Source organism: Apium graveolens, chromosome 7, assembly GCF_009905375.1.
Source record: "Apium graveolens cultivar Ventura chromosome 7, ASM990537v1, whole genome shotgun sequence".
In the NCBI taxonomy this organism is placed as follows: domain Eukaryota; kingdom Viridiplantae; phylum Streptophyta; class Magnoliopsida; order Apiales; family Apiaceae; genus Apium; species Apium graveolens.
In genome coordinates this window covers 83582009-83601126 of record NC_133653.1, presented here as the reverse complement: position 1 = coordinate 83601126, position 19118 = coordinate 83582009, and the positions used below count along the sequence as shown (strand labels likewise).

Sequence of the window (19118 nt, the reverse complement as noted above, 5' to 3'; positions counted from 1 at the left end):
CCAATCGTGGTACTATCTTCATTGGAACACGCAATTTTCAAGCCAGCCGGAGACGTCACTTTTTATACAGCTACATATAGTTGCCCATGGTTGAAAATTGGGTTTGGCCCTGACTTTTATTTATTGTCATTGCATAACAGACAGCGGGAGGGAACTGTTTTCTTTTCATTTTAAAAGGAATCATCTTATCTGCAGGGGTCATGTTTATCCTCATTATGTATACTTTTTCACCGATCTTGTTTCCAGTTATAATCAGGCCCTCAATAAGGAATGGGCAATAAGACGCGTACCATTACACAACCCTTTATTTAGGTTTAGATTCCGAAACAGCCATATAGGAACACCCACTTTGACCTCTATTTAATGGTTTGGCATATCGTTGAACCTGCGTGTGTTAAGATATTCCGAGGGATAGAGCGTTCCATCAGAAGTGTCGGTGCCTGGGCCTTTACAAATAAAGTCACAGCTTTTATAAACATGTGGAGCACCTGGAAACCGGGTTAAAATCTCACGATTGATCTTTTCCACATACTCATTAAGGGGTGTCAATATTGCTCGTTCCCTAGGTAGTTTGTATTTCCGTGGTTGTGGGGTAGGTCACCATATATTTCATCAACAATAGCTATTATTGGGTCCCTAGAGTAGGTGACATGAACCTGCAATACATACAAAGATGAAGAAATTGACTACCTCATATTAATACCCCCAAATCAAATAATTTTAAAATTTTAGGCATCATGAATGTGCCTTTAAGGCTATTTAAATGCCTCAGATGTTTGTTCCTGTGATTTAGTAATATGGGTACATGTGAAGTTATTATCTTGCTGGTAGAAATATTCCTTGACTTTAAATATATTAACCCTTATGAATGAGTATGTAGCTATACATATTGATTACTATGTACATATTAATTCTTAGGTTGTTGAATAATGCTTAAGAAGTTAGCAGTGTTAACTATAAGGAGTCACTCAAATATTGAGTGTGTCTTGTCTATATGACAAGTTAAATATGTTCATTTTCTTTGTCTTTTAACTTGTTCTATTCGTTCAAATCCTCTTAAATTTCTTGTTATTTACGTCATGGCATCTTCTCAACAAAACATGGAGGACATGTATGCAAATTTGTCATTGGAGGAGGAGGATGAAGGAGGAGTTCTATAGGCAGAGGAAGGAGGGTTGGGTCAGAGAAAAACGTACATCCTGGTGGGGAGATTTTTGACTGAAAAAAATATTAATTTCATGGCAATGCAGAATATGATGGCATCGTTATGGAGAACCTTGGAGTTTTGAACAGAGCTCATTACTGTGTCATCATCTGGAAGGAGGGGAAAATGCGAATCAAGTACCCTTAAATAAGATGGATATTTGGGTGCAGGTTTATCATTTTCCATCTGGAATGGTGTCGGAGAAACTTCTGGATAGCATTGGTCGACAGGTTGGGGAGGTGGTTAAAATGGATCTAGCAAATGTCAACGGGTTGTGGAAGCAATATATGAGAATTCGCATTGCTTTGAATATAGAGAAACCATTAAAGAGGAGAATTAAGTTGAAAAAGGAGGATGGGAGTTGGAGTTGGGTAAATTTCAAGTATGAACGATTGGGAACATTTTGTTTTGTATGTGGCAAGATCGGACATTCGGATAGAGATTGTGAAGTGGTCTATGCAAATTCGGAGAAAATAGTAGAAAGAGCATATGGTGTGTGGCTACGAGCTCTGAGCAAAAATGCAAAAATTCAACAGCTGGGGTCAAAATGGCTTCGAAATGGGAAATAGGGTGGACAGAAAAGGTGGTCTGACGGTGGTGGAACGACAGAGTTTGGTGTTCAGGGGAGAGAAATGGCAGTAACGCACTTCATGGAGACAGATGGGGTAGTTACAGAAAATTTAGGAGGAGAAAACGTGATCCTGTTTTGTCAAGGGAGAAACAAAAGGTGAATGAGTTACATATGGCTGTAAAAACGGGAGTGATAGAAAGTGGACGCGAGAAGTTTGAAAATGAGGTGTTAATACTGGATGCTAAACGTAAAAGGACAGAGGCGGAGGAAAATCAGGAGAGTAATAAGGAAATTGAGAATGTGATGGATAATCAAATGGCTACTGTGCCAGAAAACAGGCTAGAGGCGGGTCTTGGTTTCCAAGCTCGTCTAGAATAATGAGTCTCCTGGCGTGGAATTGTCATGGGTTGGGTAAGCCACAGACAATTCGATTTTTAAAAGAACTTACCCAAGAAAAAAAGCCCAGCATTATTTTTTTGTCAGAAACTTTATCAAAATAAAAGAAAATAAAAGAGGTGTACAAAAGTTTAAATTTTGAGGGTTATGCTGCAGTGGATGTCCAAGGTCGGAGTGGTGGTCTCGCCCTAATTTGGAAGAATAAGGAGGGATGCAGAATAATTAAAACTACAAGGAACTACATTGATTTTGAAGTAACAAATGAGCAAGTTGGTCGTTGGAGGTATACAGGTTTTTATGGTTTACCTGAAAGGCAGTGACGGTATGAATCGTGGGAGATGTTAAGGGATTTGGCTACTGAATCAAAGCTGCCTTGGTGTGTAATAGGCGATTTTAACGATATGATGTTCGAAACAGAAAAAAGAGGAGGCAGAAGACATCCGTATAATTTGTTGATGGAGTTTACAGAAGTCTTGAACGAATGTGGGTTACACGACTTGGGGTTTGTAGGGGAGAAATTTACGTGGGAGCGAGGAAGGGGTCAGCAGCACTGGGTACAAGAACGTTTAGATAGGGGAGTTACGACTCAGAGTTGGCGAGATATTTTTCCGTTGGCGGAGGTTCAAACGATTGAAGTGTCAACTTCAGGTCACCTTCCATTATATCCTAATCTTATGAAGCAGGTGTATGTGCCGAGGGGTAAAATATTCAGGTTTGAGAATGCATGGATTAGAGAGCAGGATTGCAGGGGGTGGTGAAACAAGGTTGGGAGAGAGTTGGAGACGGTAGTATAGTGGACAAAATTCACAGCTGTGGAAATAAATTACAGGAGTGGGGGAGCAAAATAGAAAATATAAGCAACAAATTCAGGATTGCAAAAGAACTCTGCGAAAATTACAGTCGCATAGAGATAGAGCTGGGGTCAGGCAATACAGTGAGACTCGAGATATTTATCTGAGGTTGTTGGAACGCAAGAAATATACTGGAAGCAGCGGGCTAAGCAACATTGGTTGAGGGAAGGGGACAAAAATACTCGGTTCTTTCATATATTTGTATCCTCAAGAAAAAAGAATAACAATATTGATCGTATCAAGGATGTGAATGGCGAGTGGCAGGAGTCAAAAGAAGAAATTCGGGGGGTGATTGAAAATTATTTTGAGGAATTATTTACGTCGTCAAATACTCCAGATCAGCTGTCATCAGGAGAACGAGTGACGCAGATAACAAAAAGGGTTAATGAGGAGTTGTTGCAAGAAGTGCATGAGGATGAAGTGAAGGAAGCTGTTTTTGCGATGCATCCCGATAAAGCATGTGGACCGGAAGGGTTAAACCCGGATTTCTTTCAAGTTTTTTGGGATATTGTCAAACACGATGTCATTAACTTCTGTCGACGATTTATACAACTTGGAGAATTACCCAGTGAAGTGAATGAGATTGTGATTTGCTTGATACCGAAGGTTAAGGCACCAACGGTAATGGGAGATCTTAGACCCATCTCATTGTGTAATGTTTTAATGCAAATTCTGACGAAAGTTATGACAAACAGACTTAAAAAATTCTTGATGCAATCATATCGAATAGGCAAAGTGCTTTTGTAGAGGGTCGCTTATTAACGGATAACGCCTTAGTCGCTTTTGAGGTCAATCACTACATGCAAAGAATGACACAAGGAAGGGAGGGGGTTGTTGGTTTGAAAATTAATATTTCAAAGGCGTATGATCATTTGGAATGGGTTTTTATACGCAATATGTTGCAGAAGTTTGGTTTTGCTGAAATATGGGTAGAGAGTAACGCAAGTTATTATATCAGTGTCCTACAAATTTTTACACAATGGAGAAGAGTTTGGGCATGTTGCACCTCGAAGGGGATTGCGTCAAGGTGATCCGATGTCTCCTTACATTTATTTTATGTATGCGGAGGGCTTGAGCTCCATTATAAGGCGCAATAAGGAGGTAGGACTGATAACTGGGTGTAAAATAGCACGAGATGCTCTGCCTATTTCTCATTCATTATTTGCGGACGATTGCTATTTCTTTTTTAAAGCAAATACAAGGGAAGCGAACTCAATGAAAAATATTCTTCATAGATATGCTGATGTTTCGGGGCAGGTAGTAAATCTGACAAAATCAGCAATCACTTTTTCATCGAACACCAGCAGGGAGAGTAAAATAGCAGTTTGTAATATTCTGGGAGTTGGTGAAAGTGGTAACCCTAGTAAGTATATAGGCATGCCAATGAGGATTGGGCAGAATAAACAAGCAGTGTTCAGCTTTCTAGTCGATCGGGTGGAGCAAAAATTGCAAACATGGAGTGTTCAGTCAGTTTCTAAAGCTGGAAAAGTGACCCTTTTAAAAACGGCTGCTCAATCTATTCCTAACTTTTGGATGGGTTTATTTTTTATTCCAGCTGGTATTTGTGAAAATATTGAAAGGAGTATGAATGCTTATTGGTGGGGTACGGGAAATGAGAAAAAAGGGATCAGGTGGATAAATTGGAGAGAATGTGCGAGGTTAAAGAAACTGGAGGTTTGGGTTTTCGGAAGCTAAATGAGTTTAACTTATCAATGCTGGCAAAGCAAGCTTGAAGATTAATAAATAATGTTAATCCTTTAGTTATAGCTTTGATGAAGGTGAAATATTATCCACATACTGATATCTTGGATGCTAAACTTGGAACGAACCCATCCTATATGTGGCGTAGTATACTGGCCTCTCAAGAAGTGGTGCGTATGGGTTGTAGACAAAGAATTGGGAACGGGAGGGATACAAGTATATAGGGAAGCCCGTGGCTACTATGTGAGACTAATGGTTACTTAACGAGTCCAGTTTATGGGGAGATTGAAAATAATTCTGTGACGGTGCTGATGTTTATGGATCAAAAGGGGTGGGACATGGAAGTGTTAAATGATTTGTGTAATGAACGGGATAGAGGGCTGATTTTACGAGTTCCACTGCCTCGTTGTGATCGAGAGGCCATTGGATAATAATGGTGAGTTTACAGTGAAAAGCTACTACAGAAGGATCTGGGGGGAGAGCCAGGGGCATGGAAATGGGTTTTGGAAGAGGGTTTGAAGTTTACAAATGCCAGGAAAAATTTTAAATTTTTTATGGAGGGTATGTCATAATGTATTGCCCACGGCACTTGAACTGGAAAAGAAGTGTGTCAATATAAGTAGTGTGTGCTCTGTTTATAATGTGCAGGTGGAGGATACAAGTCATGTTTTATTTACCTGTAATGCAGCTCGTGAGCTATGGTGCGAATTAGGAGAGCATAGTCTATTAAGGGTGGGAGGAGGGGAATCGGTGAGAGAAGTGCTGAAGTGAGAGTTTATGCATAGTAGCAAGCAGAGATGTGTCATGATTGGGTTACATTGTTGGGGGTTGTGGTATAGACGGAATGTATGGGTTTGGGAGAGGACATTTATTCCAGTGTTTGGTGTTCATAGTATGGTTACTAACTTGCTGCAAGACTGGAGAAAGAGTCAAGATGTTGCAGGTGTTGCAGGTGCAGGTGCTGCAGGTGGGCGACTGGGCAAGCAAATAAGTAAGAAATGGACTAAACCACCAGAGGGTGATAAGTGGCATTTTATACCACTTAAAACGTCTTATAATAGCTTAAATTGGTGTCTTGAAATCAAGTATTTTGTGTATTTGATGCGTTTTTCTAGTGTTTGTGCATTTCAGGGTATTACTTGCATTTGTGGAGAGATTTCATCAAGAATAAGCCTTAGCATGTGTTTGACATTGCAAGTGGGAAGATAGGAGCAGAATGCAGCAAAGAACGGGAGCAAAAATAGAGCATTTTCCAGAAGGGGTCTGAGCGCCCGCTCAGCTCTGCTGAGCGACCGCTCAGGAAGCTGAGCGCCCGCTCAGGAATGCTGAGCGGCCGCTCAGGGACGGAAATTTAAAATAATTATTTTAGACTCCTAATTTTGTTGAGCTTCCAACTTCTGAGATAGCTAGGTTTTGTGGGACTCCTATATAAGTAGTTTTCAGAGATGTTTCACGTGTGTTGAATCGTAGTATTAATCGAGGAGCAAGGAGATAAGGAAGAAGACCGTTTTTGCACATCGCAACGAAGAGGAAGCATATTTTCTTGTGATTCTTTATTTCGTTGTAATATTGGATGCTAGTTTTCTTTGCTTTGAACCTATTTACTCTTGTGACATACTCTGGTTTAATATAAGTAGTTTTAGTTATTATTCTCGTATGTTATTATCATGTTTTCATATGAACCCATAGTGACGATGAGTTCTATCATGGGCTAATCGTGATCAGGGGTCGTAACGGATTTACTATGGAATTCTTTAGTTAGTTGTTTAATACGTTAGTGTGTGATGATTGTATGATATCTAGTATTGGTTGTGCTTATTCGTCTTATGTGCGTCACGAACATATAAGATAGGGTGTTAATCTCTTGTGAAGCGACGGTGGATCTTGAGGTTTAGAACTTGCCATGTTAGCATAGGTTCATGTATGTGTATGCATGATTAGTGGGTATCTCTAACCGTTTTACTTGCCCTGTATAATCATAAGGAATAACTTGTGCTTAAATCGTTATGTTGTCAAATTCTGTAGACATATAGGGTCTCAACATAATTGATGCATATTCAACTTCTATCTTAATTGTGGATGCTTGGTAGAATGGTATTAGTACAATGAAAGTTGGCTTTTATCAGTTTCGTGTTGTTCGATTAGTATCATCACTGTTACATGCTAAGGGTAATAACAATAACTATTGAAGGAAGTAGTAATGGAGTTGTGATCTCATGTGTGTTTTAATATTATTAATTCAAGTGTCAATTAAGTGCTTAATTCTCGTAGTTAATTGTAGTCAATAATTAGTTAATCAAATCTAAGTGTTATTGTCTTGACATTGAGAAGTAATTATACATTGGTGAGTGAGTGTTAATTGAACATAATTAGTTTAAGTCTCTGTGGGAACGAACTAGAAAGTATTCTATATTACTTGTGAACGTGTATACTTGCGTGTATTATTAGCGCGTGTTTTCGCCCTAACAAATTTTTGGCGCCGCTGCCGGGGACTCGGCGTATTTATTTAGTTTATGTACTTACCATCAGTGGTCATTGGGACTCATTGATTAAGACTTGTTACTTATTGTTTCCGGTTGTGTTTCAGGTACTTTAGCGAGCATTTTTGCAAACATGTTCTCGTACTCGCAAGAGGACTTTAGATACGGCTGAGGAGACAGACGAAGTTCTTGGTATTCCGGAGAAGATAGATTTTGAAGATTCGGATACAGAAAGTGAGCAGAAAGAACCAGTAATCATGGGTGATCGTATAGTTCAGGCAGATGCAGCTCTTATGGACTTTTCTCGGCCTAAAATTGATGACATTCAGTCAAGCATCCTTCACCCGACTATTCAGGCTAACACTTTTGAAATCAAGCCGGGCACTATTCAGATGGTGCAGAATTCTGTTTCTTTTGGAGGTGCTGCTACTGAACATCCCAACATGTACATCAGGAATTTTGTCGAGATCTGTAGTACTTTCAAATATAATGGTGTGACTGATGAGGCTATCAAGCTGAGGCTTTTCCCATTCTCTCTAAGGGATAAAGCTAATGACCGGTTACATTCTGAACCAGCTGGGTCCATCACTACTTGGCAAGATCTTGCACAGAAGTTTCTGGTGAAGTTCTATCCAATGGCGAAGACTGCGGCTGTGAGGAGTGCTCTTACTCAGTTTACGCAGCAACCTACAGAATCCATGTGCGAAGCTTGGGAGCGCTACAAGGAGATGTTGAGAAAGTGTCAACATCATGGTATGCCTGATTGGATGGTGATCACTAGTTTCTATAATGGTTTGGGGGCCCAATCTCGGCCCATGCTCGATGCAGCAGCTGGAGGCGCCTTGTGGGCCAAAAGCTATACTGGGGCTTATAATCTTATTGAGACTATGGCTGCAAATGAGCATCAAAACCTAACTCAAAGGATGATGCCTGGGAAGGTAGCAGGTATTCTGGAAGTTGATGCAGCTACAGCTATTACAGCGCAGCTTCTAACGCTGTCTATGAAGGTCGATGCTTTAGCCACCTATAGAGTCAATCAGATAGCTATGGTCTGTGAGCTTTGTGCAGGTTCTCATGCTACGGATCAGTGTTCTCTTGTTAATGAATTTGTGCAGTATGTGAGCAATTATCAGCGACCGCAGCAGCCTGTGCCAGCTACTTATCATCCTAACAACAGAAATCATCCAAATTTCAGCTGGATTAATATTCAGAATGTTATTCGGCAACCATATCAGCAAGGCGTAAGTAAATAGTTTAATCCACCTGGATTCCAGCAACCACAGCATTATGCTCAAAGGCAATCATATTCTCAACAAGGAGGTGCAGCTCCACCTTCTAGTGCCGATTTCGAGGAACTTAAGCTGTTGTGCAAAAGTTAGGCTGTTTCTATCAAGACCTTCGAAAATCAAATCGGCCAAATAGCCAATGCAGTGCTCAATCGTCAACCTGGCACACTTCCCAGTGATGCTGAAGTGCCAGGCAGAAAGTAAGCTAAAGAGCAAGTCAAGGCTATTACCTTAAGGTCTGGAAAAGTTGCTGATGCTGAAAAAGCAAAAGACGGAGAAGCTGAAGTTGGTGATGAAGAAGATAAGCAAAAGGAGAAAGCGGCGGAACCAAGGAAGACTACTGTTGAACATACTCTGCCTGAGGGTAATACAGGGGAGAAATAGATCTATCCTCCACCACCTTTCCCTAAGAGATTGCAACAACAAAAGCTAGATAAGCAGTTTGGTAAGTTTCTGGAGGTGTTCAAGAAACTTCACATCAATATACCTTTCGCTGAGGCTCTGGAGCAAATGCCTAGTTATGCGAAATTTATGAAGAGCATTCTTTTAAGGAAGGTGAAACTGGATGACCTTGAGACCGTTGCTCTAACGGAAGAGTGCAGTGCTGTGCTGCAATAAAAATTACCTCAAAAGCTTAAAGATCCAGGTAGCTTCACCATTCCTTGTACCATCGGCAAGTTGTCTTTTGACAAGTGCCTGTGTGATTTGGGAGCAAGCATCAATCTGATGCCATTGTCTATCTTCAAAAAGTTGAATTTGCCTGATCCAAAGCCCACCTACATGTCTCTATAATTGGCTAATCATTCTATTACATACCCACGAGGCATAGTGGAGGATGTGCTAGTAAAGGTGGATGAGCTCTTCTTTCCTGCTGACTTTATTATTCTGGATTTCGAGGAAGATAAAAAGATTCTCATTATCTTGGGGAGACCTTTCTTGGCTACAGGCCGTACCTTGATAGATGTGCAGAAGGGTGAACTTACTATGAGGGTGCAGGATCAGGATGTGACATTCAATATATTCAAAGCGATAAAATTCCCTACAGAAGACGAGGAGTGCTTAAAAGTGGATTTGATTAATTCTGCGGTTACTTCAGAACTTGATCATATGCTAATGTCTGATGCATTAGAGAAAGCCTTAGTGGGGGACTTTGATAGTGATGACGAGGATGGCAATGAGCAACTACAATATCTAAATGCTTCTCCTTGGAGGCGAAAGCTAGACATGCCATTTGAATCTCTTGGTACTTCTAACCTCAAAAATGCTGAAGGAAAGCTCAAACCATCTATTGAGGAGGCACCTACCTTGGAGATTAAACCATTTCCCGAACACTTGAGGTATGTTTTTTAGGTGATGCATCTACTTTACCTGTTATTCTTGCATCTGACCTTTCAGGTAGTGAGGAGGACAAGCTCTTGAGGATCTTGAGAGAATTCAAATCGGCTATCGCATGGACTATAGCAGACATCAAGGGGATCAGCCCTTCGTACTGCATGCATAAAATTCTGCTAGAGGAGGGTAGTAAGCCGACTGTTGAGCAACAGCACAGACTTAATCCTATCATGAAAGAAGTGGTGAAGAAAGAAATTCTGAAGTGGCTGGATGCAGTAATCATTTAACATATTTCTGACAGTTCTTGGGTGAGCCCCATGCAATGTGTACCTAAGAAAGGAGATATTACTGTGGTAGCAAATGAGAAGAACGAGCTCATCCCCACTCGAACAGTCACAGGATGGAGAGTATGCATGGCTACAGAAAGTTGAACAAGGCCACAAGGAAGGATCACTTCCCTCTTCCATTTATTGATCAGATGCTTGACAGGTTGGCCGGTCATGAGTATTATTGTCTTCTGGATGGCTATTCGGGGTATAATCAGATATGTATTGCACCAGAGGATCAAGAAAAGACTACCTTCACTTGTCCATTTGGCACGTTTGCTTTTCGCAGAGTTTTGTTTGGCTTATGTGGCGCACCTGCCACTTTTCAGAGATGTATGATGGTTATATTCTCTAATATGATTGGAAATAATGTCGAAGTGTTCATGGACGACTTCTCCGTCTTTGGACATTCGTATGATGAATGTTTGAATAATCTTCGTGCGGTGCTCAAAAGGTGTGTGGAAACTAATTTGGTGCTCAATTAGGAAAAGTGTCACTTTATGGTGCGTGAAAGCATTATTCTTGGGTATAAGGTTTCTAGAAAGGGTCTTGAGGTGGACAAAGCCAAGGTGGGAGTCATTGAAAATCTTCCACCGCCTATTTCTTTGAAAGGAATTCGTAGTTTTCTTGGTCATGCGGGTTTTTATCGGCGTTTCATCAAGGACTTTTCGAAGATATCTAAGTCGTTGTGCAACTTGCTTGAGAAGGATGTGTCTTTCAAATTTGATGATGAATGCTTGACGGCATTCGAGACTCTCAAGAAGAGTTTGATAACTGCACCAGTTATTACAAAACCTGATTGGACAGAGCCTTTTGAGATGATGTGTGATGCGAGTGATTATGCGGTGGGCGCAGTTCTTGGGCAACGCAAGAATAATCTCTTTCATATGGTCTACTACGCAAGTAAGACTTTAAATGGAGCTCAAATGAACTACACCACTACTGAGAAGGAGCTCTTGGCTATAGTCTTTGGTTTTAAAAAATTTCGATCTTATTTCCTTGGGCTAAAGGTGACAGTGTTCACTGATCATGCGGCCATTCGCTCTTTCGTTTCCAAGAAGGATTCGAAGGCTAGACTCATTCGTTGGGTGCTCTTGCTACAGGAATTTGAGTTAGAGATCAAGGATCTAAAAGGTACTGAGAATCAAGTAGTTGACCATCTCTCTAGATTGGAGAATCCCGAGTCTACTTCACATGATAAGACATTGATCAATGAATCTTTTCCTGATGAGCAGTTGTTCGCAGTTCAGGAGGAAGAGCCATGGTTCGCAGATATTGTGAACTATCTTGTCAGCAATATAATGCCTCCTAATATGAATACAGCTCAAAAGAAGAAATTTCTGCATGAGGTAAAGTGGTATATGTGGGATGAACCGTACCTGTTAAGACAGGGAGCTGACCAGATCATCAGGAGATGTATCCCACTGTGTGAGACGGAGGGGATATTACGAGACTGCCACTCCACAGTTTATGGTGGACATTATGGTGGTGAGAAGATGGCAGCTCGTATTCTACAAGCAGGTTTTTTCTGGCCTACTTTGTTTAAGGATGCTCATCAGTTCGTTTTAAGGTATGATCGTTGCCAAAGAGTGGGAAATCTTACGAGGAAGGATGAGATGCCGTTAAATGTGATGCTTGAAGTCGAGGTCTTTGATGTTTGGGGAATCGATTTCATGGGGCCATTTGTTTCGTCTTGCAATAATCAGTACATCTTGCTGGCAGTCGATTATGTATCCAAATGGGTAGAAGTCAAGTCTCTACCAACGAATGATGCAAAGGTAGTGTTGAATTTTCTTCATAAGCAGATTTTCACAAGGTTTGGAATGCCACGAGTAATTAAGTGATGAGGGGTCGCATTTCTGCAACCCTAAGTTTACTTCTATGATGCAACGCTATAATGTGAATCATCGTGTTGCTACTGCCTATCATCCGCAAACTAATGGTCAAGCGAAAGTGTCTAATAGAGAGATCAAGCGCATTCTAGAGAAAGTTATTTGTCCGTCAAGGAAGAATTGGTCTTTAAAGCTCGATGAAGTTGTTTAGGCTTACAGAACAGCATACAAGACTCCACTTGGGATGTCCCCGTTTCAACTTGTGTATGGTAAGGGATGTCATTTACCTGTGGAGCTTGAGCATAAGGCCTATTGGGCATTGAAGAAGTTAAACCTTGATCTAGATGCAGCTGGTAAGAAATGAATGCTTCAGTTAAATGAACTTGATGAATTTCGACTCCAAGCGTACGAGAGCAACAAAATGTACACGGAAAAAGCGAAAAGGTAGCACGACAGGAAGCTATATCCTAAGTCATTTGTGTCGGGGCAGCAAGTTCTTTTATTCAACTCTCATCTCCGACTTTTTCCTGGAAAGTTGAAATCAAGGTGGTCTGGACCTTTTATTGTCAAAACTGTGTTTCCACATGGAGCGGTGGAGATTTTTGAAAATGATCCGGACCAAGCATTCAAGGTTAATGGTCAGCGTTTGAAGCATTACTATGGGGACACAGCAAACCGGGAAGTGGTTAGTGCCGTTTTATTGTCAACTTGAGTAAGGTACGCTACGTCAAGCTAATGACGAAAAAGAAGCGCTTCTTGGGAGGCAACCCATGATTTGTTGTTATAGGCATCCTTAGAAGTTCGTAACCTATCCAAAACCACAAAAAAATCAAAAAAACAGGGCAAGAAAATTATTTTTCCAAAAGACCCCTGAGCGCCCGCTCAGCTCTGCTGAGCGACCGCTCAGGGCCCGACTGGCAGAATTTTTTTTAAGCCTTAGAAAAATCCAAAAAAAAACCAGAAACATTAAAATAAAAACACAGCCCCACTACCCACGAATTATCTTCCCATTACCCACATTTTTAACCCTCAAAACCCACTCATAATCAAATTTAAACCCTAATCTCTACCCTATATATACATACAACTATTACATATACTCCCCATACACTTTCAAACCTTAAAATCTCTCCCATATTCAAAAACACAAACCTTAAGCACTTTTTCTCAGTTTCAATGGCACCCAAGAGATCTAGGACTATTGATAGCAGCAGCACTGTTCCTACTGTTGATTATTCAAGGGGTACTGTTGTGAGGCCTCGTTTATTTGATAGGGCTGCTGAGGAGGAGTATACTAGGCTTCTGGTTAAGCCGATTTTGAAGGAGAGGGGATTCTTACCATCAGGGAGGGATGGTGAGTTGTTGCCAATGATTGCTGAGAAGGGTTGGATTGCTTTTTGTGAGTCATCAGAGGCAAATCTGATGAGCGTGGTTCGCGAGTTCTATGCGAATGCGAAGGCTGAAAAGAATAGGTTTTCTGTTGTGCGGGGATGACGGTGGATTATCACCCTGAGGCGATTCACCGTGTGATTGGGTAGCGACAGAGGAAACCCACGGAGGAGAATTGGAACGAGAAGACTGCTGAAGATTTTGACTTGGATTTGATTTGTGCTACTCTCTGTAGGCCGGGCACGGTGTGGACGTTCAAGACTGGGACTAACGAGTATCTTCATTTTCCGGAGATTGCGATAAATAGGTATGCCCGTGCATGGAATGCCTTTATTTGTGCTAATATTCTGCCTACTTCACATGCACATGAGGTTACAGTTGAGCGAGCATAGTTGTTATGGGGAATTTTGAATGAGGTGTACTATGTGGACCTTGGTGAGTTCATCTACTAAGGTATTCTGAAGTTTTTGAGGGGAGAAAAGCACATGAACATCCCTTATGCATCTACTGTTACAAAGCTTTGCCGAGCAGTGGGAGTTTAGTGGCCTTCTCACGAGCAGTTGCAGCTGTCGGCCGCTCCTATTGATTCCGGGACTCTGAATGCGATGTAGGAGTGGACTGGTGGAGAGCCCGAGGAGCATGGGTTGGGTTATCGTCTTCCAGGAGGGCGTCCAGCACGCGGTGCTACCATGGCGAGACCAGGGCGTGACGAGGCAGGCTCTTCTAGAGCTCAGGAGGGTGTTGGGATGGCTGATGCCCAGTATAGGAGGCTGTCGAGGAAGATGGATGCTATGTACGAGACGCATAGCAGGTTTGCTCAGGAGCTCACCCTTGCACTTGGGACTGCTTTTAGAGGCCTTGGAGCTGACATCCAGTGGCCCGTTTTTGGTGAGGACTCTGCATATCCACCTCCTGATATTCCACCTTCTGAGGGTGATGATGATCTCTCCGAGTAGGTATACCCTGTGTTCCTTTCTACTACCTTCACTGGGGACAGTGAAGATTTTAAGTTTGGGGGTGGTAGTTAAGGAATATTTTGTGTGTATGTCATATAGTTGCATATTCATGATAGTTTATTTCATATAATTGCATATTTTTGTCATATAGTTTTTTTTTATAGCTTTATTTATCATGTCATGTAGCTCATGCATATACCATGATCCCTTTTGCGTTGCTTTACCAATTGATTTGTGATGTTTATGCGAGTGTAGTGATAGCGTTAAAGTGATGTTGAGTCTTGTAGGTTAACGTGCATGCTGAAAACACTTGTAATTTCACTAAGTCTTAGAGAATGCTTAAGGACTAGATTGTTGTTATGGTTTGATGGTTTTCAAGGTTAATCTATTGATTATGCTTAGAATTTATAATAGGTTCTTAGTGATAAAAGACATGAAAAGAAAAATTGGAATAAAAATTGGAATTCATTGCTAATTGTGGCTAGGCGTCAAATGGCTAGTAGCCGGCTCGTATTTTTATGCGAGTAGTCTAAGGTTGAGCAAGATGGAGAGAAACGCACTTGCTCGGAAATTTTGAAAGAAAAAAAAAAGAAAAAAAAAGAAAAAAAAAAGAAAAAAAAAAGAAGAAAAAAAAAATAGAGAGTTAATGCATAATTGATCACGAGTGGGCTCTTTGGTATTCGAGTTATTAAGTTCTTAGGGGACTTTGTGCCTAGTGACCTAAGGCTTTTATAGTCTGGGATCCGCTAACCTAACGTTCGCTACATGGATGCCATTGCATAAGTCTTTTGTGGACCTCACTCATTACACGGTCAAATAAGCATTTGTTTGTTGTGTTAAATAAAAAGCATGATTCCGTAATAAGCTACAGTAATCTTGAAGTGTTATAAGTCATTTTGTGCCAAGAATTTTATTCTTCGTATAATCATGTGATTACCTTGAGGATAGTCAAGTTATGATAATTGATCTAGTTTCGAAGCATATTTGTTAAGCATCCGCACACACCACGTTTCTGGCTGTATGTTAGTTGCATGATTTGATTGATCTTTATTTGCCTAATTACATTTGTTGAGATGTCGTAAGTTGGTTGGTTTGGTCGTAGTAAGAGGGATCGCTGCATTTCATGTAGATTGCATTCATGCATATTTTTGTTTTGTTTTTGAGTCTGTGACGCTTAAGGACAAACATCGATTTAAGTTTGGGGGTGTGATAAGTGGCATTTTATACCACTTAGAACATCTTATAATTGCTTAAATTGGTGTCTTGAAATCAAGTATTTTGTGTATTTGATGCATTTTTTTAGTGTTTATGTATTTCAGGGTATTACTTGCATTTATGGAGAGATTTCATCAAGAATAAGCCTTGGCATGTGTTTGACATCGCAAGTGGGAAGATAGGAGCAGAATGCAGCAAAGAACGGGAGCAAAAACGGAGCATTTTCCAGAAGGGGTCTGAGCGCCCGCTCAGGAATGCTGAGCGGCCCCTCATGGACGGAAATTTAAAATAATTATTTTAGACTCCTAATTTTGTTGAGCTTCCAACTTCTGAGATAGATGGGTTTTGTGGGACTCCTATATAAGTAGTTTTCAGAGACCTTTCACGTGTGTTGAATCGTAGTATTAATCGTGGAGCAAGGAGATAAGGAAGAAGACCGTTTTAGCACATCGCAACGAAGAGGAAGCATATTTTCTTGTGATTCTTTATTTCGTTGTAACGTTGGATACTAGTTTTCTTTGCTTTGAACCTATTTAATCTTGTGACGTACTCTGGTTTAATATAAGTAGTTTTAGTTATTATTCTCGTGTGTTATTATCATGTTTTCATATGAACCCATGGTGACGATGAGTTCTATCATGGGCTAATCGTGATCATGGGGTCGTAACGGATTTACTATGGAATTCTTTAGTTAGTTGTTTAATACCTTAGTGTGTGATAATTGTATGATATCTAGTATTGGTTATGCTTATTCGTCTTATGTGCGTCGCGAACATATAAGATAGGGTGTTAATCTCTTATAATGCGACGGTGGATCTTGAGGTTTAGAACTTGCCATGTTAGCACAGGTTCATGTATGTGTATGCATGATTAGTGGGTATCTCTAACCGTTTTACTTGCCCTGTGTAATCATAAGGAATAACTTGTGCTTAAATCGTTATGTTGTCAAATTCTGTAGACCTATAGGGTCTCAACATAATTGATGCCTTTTCAACTTCTATCTTAATTGTGGATGCTTGTTAGAATTGTATTAGTACAATGAAAGTTGGCTTTTATCAGTTTCGTATTGTTCGATTAATATCATCATTGTTACATGCTAAGGGTAATAACAATAACTATTGAAGGAAGTACTAATGAAGTTGTGATTTCATGTGTGTTTTAATATTGTTAATTCAAGTGTCAATTAAGTGCTTAATTCTCGTAGTTAATTGTAGTTAATAATTAGTTAATCAAATCTAAGTGTTATTTTCTTGACATTGAAAAGTATTTAATACATTGGTGAGTGAGTGTTAATTGAACATAATTAGTCTGAGTCTCTGTGGGAAGGAACTAGAAAGTATTTTATATTACTTGTGAACGCGTATACTTGTGTGTATTATTAGCGCGTATTTTCGCCCTAACAGAGGGATGGCTCAAAATCAATATCGATGCTGCGTGTCCGCATCAAAGGGCTGAGGTCAGTGTGGCGTGTGTGGTTCGAGATGATCGGGGTGCGTTTGTAGGGGCCAGAAGCAACATCGTTCCGGGAGGAAGAAAAAGGCGGGAAGCTGAGGCTTTAGGTCTCTAGGAAGCTCTTTGTTGGGTTCATCAGTGGCGAGACTATCAGTGCATCTTTGAGATGGATTCAAAAATTGTGGTGGATGCAATACATGGCAAACAGGGAAAGTCCAACTTCCATACTATTATTGATGATTGTATTCAATTATTAAAACACTTTAGGGAAGTGTTAGTTATGTTTGATTATCGATATACGAATACGGTGGCTCACCGCGGTTTCTATGTCAGGTCTTAAGGAGTGGTTTCATACTGCTCCATATTTTATCCAATGTAATCTTATTTCTTATGCAAGTTAATGAAAGCAAGTGCATTTTTTCAGAAAAAAAGAAGTTAGCAGTGTTAATATATTATTGGCATTGACGGATACTGGTAGGATGATGTACCTCTTTTGGGATTTCAACCCAGGATAGATCGACGTCATCATCAAGCGCAAAAACTAAAGTCAATCCATTACCAAGGCTTAACACCCAATCCTTAAAATGCACTGGTTTCTCATCCACAATAACCGGTGGGACATCTGATTCTATACACATATTTTGCAAAAGCTAAAAATGATTTACCATATCGTTTCAGTAAATCCCTAATTGCCTCTAATGCTAGTGCCTGCTTTTCGGAATTGCTGATTATAAGTGTGGGGAGACCTAACAATTTCCGTTTTGTATATTCCATGTCATCAGCCAATGTAGCTCAATGTTTCTCCCCAAATAAATCATGGAATTGTGGTGCAGTAGCGTAATTTGATGCATCTTGCAGGACAATATGTCATTCTTTGTCAGTATCAAGCAACCCTCTTTGGAAGAATGCTTTATTATAGAGAGTGTAGACGTCACCGTTAACAGTTCGGATGTCTTTAAAGCTTCTTACTCCAACAACAAGGTTGAGCAGCATCCTCATATAAAAACGCTCACCACTTGCAGGGTGAGTATATACCAGGCGTCCCACGACACTTATATTTTACTGACGATGAGCCCAAAAATTCCCACCACTATCTCATCGATACCTTGTAGGATATTATATAAATATTAAGTCACGGCCTATCTCATCCCGTCTATTGCTTATTAGCCACTGAACGAACATGCTATCATCTCTATTAACCTTATCTATAAATTTCGGTAGAGAATCATTGTCATGAAAGAGCACTTCCTGTTCATCCTCTAAATCAAAGTACAGGCGCTGCACAAAGGGCTCCCTATAATATATCAAGAATTCAAATATGTGCCATGAAGCCTCAGCCGCTGATACATAACTATAAGAAAGGTAGTTTTTAACCTCATTCATTTGCTTTTTATATATATTAAAAGTATTGATGGCTGAGCTGTCTGCGCAATTGCCTTCCATGATTGTTGTCATTGTGTTAGGAACTTTGCCAATATATTTGAACAAATATTTGATTGACTGCGATCGATTACAGCGCTCTATGTTGATGTGTGCCTGGTGCTTGACGAGTAACCCACGATTGTAAGGTACAACATGCATGCGAAGTGATGTATGATTTAATAAGATCCATTATAATCCAAAATAAATACTAAATTCAATAAAGACGGTAAATAATATGTTGTGCAGAAATTAGAAGGAAGTTATCAAAAAAAAGCAGATAGAGCTTAAGGTAAGGTACATATGAAGCGAATTAGCCATGCAAATTTGACGGGTAACAAATAAAGGATAACATGCTACTATAATTAGGCCACTAAAAAGAAAATTACATAAAACTATCAGGCATGTTTCCAATGTGCAAAATCAGTTTCCCTCTCGGCCGTGCTCCTTTGCTATGGTTTTGGCGAATATCAGAAAATTATGTTATGCTTTATAACGATGTATGGTTCAATGAGACTAGATAAATTAGTTACTCTTAAGTTAACAATTCATTTTGGCATTTGATGATTCTGAAAACTTGCGTAAAGTGTCCTTTCACAGGGCATGTGATAGTTGTCAAGTTTAAATGACTATGGCACTATATCATTCCAAACCATTAGAGAATAAGTAGAGAAGCGCCAATGGTTAGAAAAGGCATATGTGCAAGCA

At 40.2% G+C, this 19118-nt stretch overlaps 1 protein-coding gene across 1 annotated transcript; it reads left to right on the top strand.

Moving 5' to 3' along the window:
• Positions 1-2432: 2432 nt before the first annotated feature.
• Positions 2433-17106, top strand: LOC141673815 (uncharacterized). The gene is made up of 7 exons (XM_074480551.1): positions 2433-2493; positions 2589-2883; positions 3235-3643; positions 3956-4696; positions 5372-5490; positions 5563-5690; positions 16943-17106. Exons 1-7 carry the CDS (start codon positions 2433-2435, stop codon positions 17104-17106), a joined length of 1917 nt encoding a protein of 638 aa, XP_074336652.1.
• Positions 17107-19118: the final 2012 nt, after the last annotated feature.

Coding starts and splice junctions, on each gene's coding strand:
- LOC141673815 (XM_074480551.1), top strand. CDS start 2,433: ATGAGCAAGTTGGTCGTTGGAGGTATACAGGTTTTTATGGTTTACCTG. Junction 3,644..3,955: donor CGAAGGTTAAGGCACCAACG/GTAATGGGAGAT, acceptor AAATATGGGTAG/AGAGTAACGCAAGTTATTAT. Junction 5,691..16,942: donor TGCAGGTGCAGGTGCTGCAG/GTGGGCGACTGG, acceptor TCGCCCTAACAG/AGGGATGGCTCAAAATCAAT.